Source organism: Ascaphus truei, chromosome 11 (assembly GCF_040206685.1).
Source record: "Ascaphus truei isolate aAscTru1 chromosome 11, aAscTru1.hap1, whole genome shotgun sequence".
NCBI classification, from domain to species: Eukaryota; Metazoa; Chordata; class Amphibia; order Anura; family Ascaphidae; genus Ascaphus; species Ascaphus truei.
This window is the reverse complement of record NC_134493.1, coordinates 8,076,306-8,082,029: the sequence shown is the minus strand read 5'-3', so window position 1 is coordinate 8,082,029 and position 5,724 is coordinate 8,076,306. Positions and strand designations below refer to the sequence as shown.

The 5,724-nt window shown below is 42.2% G+C and overlaps 1 protein-coding gene across 1 annotated transcript; it reads right to left on the bottom strand.

Moving 5' to 3' along the window:
- Nucleotides 1-4,363: 4,363 nt before the first annotated feature.
- On the bottom strand, nucleotides 4,364-5,450 carry LOC142462851 (olfactory receptor 1G1-like). The gene has a single exon (XM_075565066.1). The coding sequence runs from the start codon at nucleotides 5,340-5,342 to the stop codon at nucleotides 4,491-4,493; it is 852 nt and encodes a 283-aa protein (XP_075421181.1). The 5' UTR covers nucleotides 5,343-5,450; the 3' UTR covers nucleotides 4,364-4,490.
- Between the last annotated feature and the right edge of the window lie 274 nt (nucleotides 5,451-5,724).

The window sequence follows — 5,724 nt, the reverse complement described above, 5'->3', positions numbered from 1 at the left end:
CAGAACCTGTTTGAAAAGGGCTGCTGGTACCCTGTAGGTCTGTCAGGTGCCCCGCCAGCCCACCGGGGACTCACGTGGGGCTGCGTTATGAACCCTGTCTGTAAAAGGATAAATCTTGTATTTATGGGGGGGCACAGGGGGTGGGTAATGTATTTAATAAATATAATGATGCTTATTGTGGGGCTGTGTATTATTTTTATTGTGGGTACTGGGGGTGGGGGGGGGTATTTTCCCCAATGGTATGTGGGTAGGCCTCCCTTGTGGTTAGTGGGTGAGGGTGGTTAGGCCTCACAGGGTGGGGGGTTAGTGTGGGAGGGTATGTAGGCGTCCCGAGTGGTGGGTGAGGGTGGGTTAACCCATTAATGTCTATAGCGGTTAATAACCGCTATGGTGATTAAGGGGTTAGGGGACATTACTTTGGATGTTTTAATTTTTGTGTCTGTTTTGCAGCAGTGGAGGGGCCATGGGCAGGATGGGGGGGTGGAGGGGGGGGCAATGGTATGTGGGTAGGCCTCCCTTGTGGGTAGTGGGTGAGGGTGGTTAGGCCTCACGGGGTGGGCCATTGGCAGTGAGGCGCTGCATTATACTATATGCACATCGGGATCTCCCTCCCCACATTTACATAAACTGCACTCACAGGAACACAGGCAGGGAGATTTAACAGACACATTAGGGGGAGGGGGCCTTACACAGATTAAAGTCATGGCAGTGAGATTTAACAGACACATTAGGGGGAGGGGGCCTTACACAGATTACAGTCAAGGCAGGGAGATTTAACAGACAAATTAGGGGGAGGGGGCCTTACACAGATTACAGTCAAGGAGGTGGGGTTATAACCAAAAGGGAACAGTTATGTTAAAAATATGTATTTAATGTATTTATTGTTGTTTATGTATTTTAAATACACAGGGGGTGTACTGTATGTTGTTTATTGCAATGTTTATTGGGGGCAAATGTCCCCAATAAACATGCTATTCTGCCTTAACCCTTCATTGCCTTAGCGGCTATCAGCTATGGTAATGTAGCAGCATTTCTTGTATTTTATTATGTATTCAGTATGTGTACTGTATGTTAGGGGTTATAGAGGTTGTTGTTTTATATATATATATATATATATATATATATATATATATATATATATATATATATACAGTGTTCGACAAACCTATACATTTGCTCGCCCCGGGCGAGTGGATTTAACATCGTGGCGAGCGCCTATTGGCCCAAGCAGCACACGTTTGGTACTAGGTGGCGAGTAGATTTTTTTGTGTGGCGAGTAGATTTTTTGGTGATTTGTCAACCACTGTGTATTTTTTTCCTGTGTGTTGTGTACATGCGATCTGACATGTGATTTGTGTGGGTCTGTCTTTTGTGTTTTTTATACTCTTTGTTAATAAAGTCCATTTCTATTTTTCATAATTCAGCATTTGAGTGCACCTTTTTGACCCTACTCTCCCTCCTTTTTAGTCATATTATTCCTTTGGGTCGGTAGCACAACCAGAGGGTTACCTTTTACCTTGACCTCTGGTTAACTGATTATTTAATCACACAAGGGTGATTTGATTGCGGCATCTATTGTGTGTTCCATATATATATGTATGTTTATATTCATATATTTATTTATTTATTTAGATTTATTTATTTATTGTGGGGCTGCTGTGTGTGAATTTTTTTATTGTGGGTAGCGGGGGTGGGTGAAGGGGGTTTTAGCCCCAACGGTGGTTGTTTAGGGCTTGCGGGGGGTAGCGGGAGGGGTTAACCCCTTCATGACCGTAGCGGTATTAACTGCTACGTGCATGAAGGGGTTAAGTGCACCCGCAACCCCCCCGCAAGTCCTAAACTCACAGCAAGGGCCAAATACCCCCTTCACCCACCCCCGCTACCCACAATAAAGCGGGCACGGTGGGTTAACCCCTTCATTGCCTTAGCGGCTATAAGCTATGGTAATGAAGCAGCATTTCTGTATTTTAATAATATTGTGCAGGAGCAGGGGTTCCCCTGAGCTTTGATTTGTGGCTCAGGGACCCCCTGCTCACTGTACAATATTATTAAAAATACATTCATGCTGCTTCGTTACCATAGCACATAGCCGCAAAGGTAAGGAACGATTGTTTATTGATATGGGTGTTTTATTCATACTGTAGATGTGCAGAGGGTCTCCGGAGCTGAACCGCTTTGGTTTTAGGTCCAGGGACCCCTTGTTACCCGAGATACAGGCCCCTTTAAGGGGTGCCAGTATCCCTCTGCTTTGTTTACATTCCGCGGTCACGTGATCGGGACCTTTAAATGCAGATTAATACCGGCACCCCATAAAGGGGCCTGTATCTCGGGAAGCAGCGGGTCCCCGGACCTGAAACCAATGCGGTTCAGCTCCGGAGACCCCCTGCACATGTACACTATGAATAAAAATGTATTTTAAATAATTTTTAATGTGCCGATGTTTGCGCAGAGAGAGCAGAGGATCTCTCTCTCTGCTGCAAACACATCTCTCTCCCGCCGGCCTATAGTATCATTGATGTGCATATACAGTACTGTATGTGTATGTTAGGGGTTATAGGGGTTGTTGTTATACAGTATACTGTATATATATATACTGCATTACAATTCATGAATTTCTGCCATCTGGCGGACACGCGAAGCATTGCAGCCTATTAAATCCTGAACCATTATCAATTAACAGATCAACCGCGCATCAGCCGGGCATGACCCGTGGCTGGGAAAGCAAAAGGAACGCGGCATGCTCCGGGTGAACAGCGTCGCATTCCAGGAAAAAGCCAGGGAAAAAACGGTGATTTGTTAGAATAAAGTCTGCCGCAGCAGTAACTATTTAGTGGTTTACTTTCATCAAATATCCAGCTGTGTTGGTGAAGCAGTATTAGGGATTCACATCTGGGTTTGAATATTTCTGCACAGAGGTGATATTGTTTACATGCACTGTGCGATATTATACATTGTTTATTGTATTTTCTTTGTTCATGTAAGGCATTGAGCACGAGCGATGACCAGCGCAGAGGATGACTTTGTTTCCACAAAGTCTATTGTTATGGGATTTTGGTAATCCTCGAGACCTCTCGGCTGCAGAACTTCAAGAATTAGGTGAACATTCTACACTTATTTTGTCTATATTTGATTAATTATATTTGATTATACAGTATGTTCTCTAACCAACACGTTATTTGTAACATTCAATTTCTATATTATATGCACTAGAAATGTCTTGGCTATATTGCTAAAGTTGTGTATCTCTCGAACCATCTCTGCATTGCAGCATGTGTGTCCCTGGTCAGAGATCAGACAGATAGCTGGGGGGGGGGGAGGGACTCAGGTAATTACAGCTCCATTCTCACAGTCCCCTCTGCGGTTTGTGTAAAAGTGCTGGTTTGCCCCATTTTGCAGACTCCCTCCTCCCCACACAGAATATTATCAGTCCTTAGAAATGACCTGAATATCTCCTTCTAGGGAAGGGTCTCTGAGTTACTCTCAGTGTTTGTATGAAGGGTTATGTTCTCTGCTATTTATAACAGACGGGTTATACACTTCTATACCAAAATGTTTAGGGGAAATCACATTTATACATGCAGGATCTTGTTACTAATATATAGATGCATATAATTATATTTTAAAAATATATACACAGTGTGTGTTCCTGTGTGTGTAGCTGTGTGTGTGTACCTATACCTGTACCCGTGTGTGTGTGAGAATATATAAATATATTGTTATACTGTACATGGTGCAGTATTCCTGATTTATATGATATTCCCATGTATTGTTCAGGGTTCCTGAAAAGTACAGGGCTGTTCTATAGATACATAAAATACATGCTGCAGGTTCCCCTCTGATAAGCAGCTGAGACAGAAATGAGAAATAGCGCTTACTGCTTCCAGGTCTTTTATTTCATTATTTTCTGGGGGAAATGTTGAAAAAACATAATTAATAATAAATGTAACACAGAAAAAGCTGGGAGAGACTGAGCTACAGGATGCTGAATTGTACGGACCATTCTTAATCCATTCACTTACCTGACAAAGGATCCACTAACACCAGAAATACTGTATCCTATGCCTGCTCTTGTGAATAAAATGCTGGGATTTCTTCGGAACATCAGTTGCTGAATTTATTCCTTGTCAGGAATCAACAAACATTGAGTCGAGCTGATTGAGAGATGCCTTTTATATTTCTGTCACTGATTCCTTGTGTGTGGCCCCACTTACTTAGGGGCAGGCACCTTTGGGAGATATTTTCACCTTATTAGTATTTTCTTTATTTTACTTTCTGACCTGAGTAACCACATACACACCTGCTTTATCCAAAGCCTTTTATTCCCAAATTGTACATGTATTATTTCAGTATTAGATATATAAAAAGGAGATATTCTGCCCAACAAGAAACCTCAGGAATTATTCAATCCTTATGTTTAACACTAGCACAGTATATAGCACCTACAGATCCCTCACATACCTTTCTCACCTTTATGTGAATCCAGAACTCATCTATAAACTCAGCCTAATGTCTGTTCCTATGTGAAAGTGTTTGTGCAGAGTATTTCTAAGTGCTCCTTTGAGCTCCTTGTTTCTCAGACTGTAAATAAATGGATTTAATAAAGGATTAATAACTGTATAAATAACAGACACCAGACTGTCACCTATACAAGGGTGACTTGGTGCGGGACGTAAATAGGTGAAAGAAATAGTCCCATAAAAGATAAAGACCACAGACAGGTGAGACGCGCAGGTGGAGAAAGCTTTGTGTTTCCCTTCCTTGGTCGGAATCCCCAGGATTGTGCGAAATATTTGTATGTATGGGATAAAAGTGAACCCTAAGGCTAATAAGCCTAAAATGAACGCTGCAAGAAATATTACCAGGATGTTTATGAAGGTGTCAGTGCACGAGAGCTGTAACAGCAGAGGCAGTTCACAGAAGAAGCTTTGGATGATGTTTGGGCCACAAAAGGTCAACCTGTGTGTACAAAGTGTCTGTATCAATGAGTGGGAAAATCCAAGAGCCCACACCACTGATGCCAGTTGGGCACAGACTTCCCAAGACATGACGTGACTGTAATGCAGAGGGTGGCAGATGGCAACGTATCTATCGTAGGACATCACTGCCAGCAGGAAGATCTCAGAAGTGGCAAAAATAAAGATGAAAAATACCTGAGCTCTACAAGCCGTTAGGGAAATTGTTTTATTTTCAGTGAGCAAGTCAGCGAGCATCCGAGGGACAGTGACAGAGGAAGAGCCGGCGTCCAAACACGCCAGATTACCAAGGAAGAAGTACATTGGGGTGTGAAGACGGATGTCATTGTGGATAAGAACAAGAATGGGAAGGTTTCCGGTCAAAGTCATTAGATAGATGGAGGAAAATAGCAGGAATAATATGTACCGAATCTTTGGGAAATCAGAGAATCCAAGAAGGAAGAATTCATGTAATATTGTTTGGTTTTCCAGTCTTATGTTCACCATGTAGTCATCTGTATTGGAAAACCCAACAAGACACAATATTAAAGAGAGGATGCACAGTAACACAATATTAAAGATGCTGAGATGATACACAGTAATGGAAAATTAAAGGTGCTGAGAGGATACACAGTAACGCAATATTAAAGTTGTTGAGAGGATACACAGTAACACAATATTAAAGATTCTGAGAGGAAACACAGTAACAATATTACAGATGCTGAGAGTACACACAGTAACACAATATTACAGGTGCTGAGAGGATATACAG

What these genes read in the sequence shown, in the direction of transcription:
- LOC142462851 (XM_075565066.1), bottom strand. Translation starts at nt 5,342, where the DNA reads ATGACTTTGACCGGAAACCTTCCCATTCTTGTTCTTATCCACAATGAC.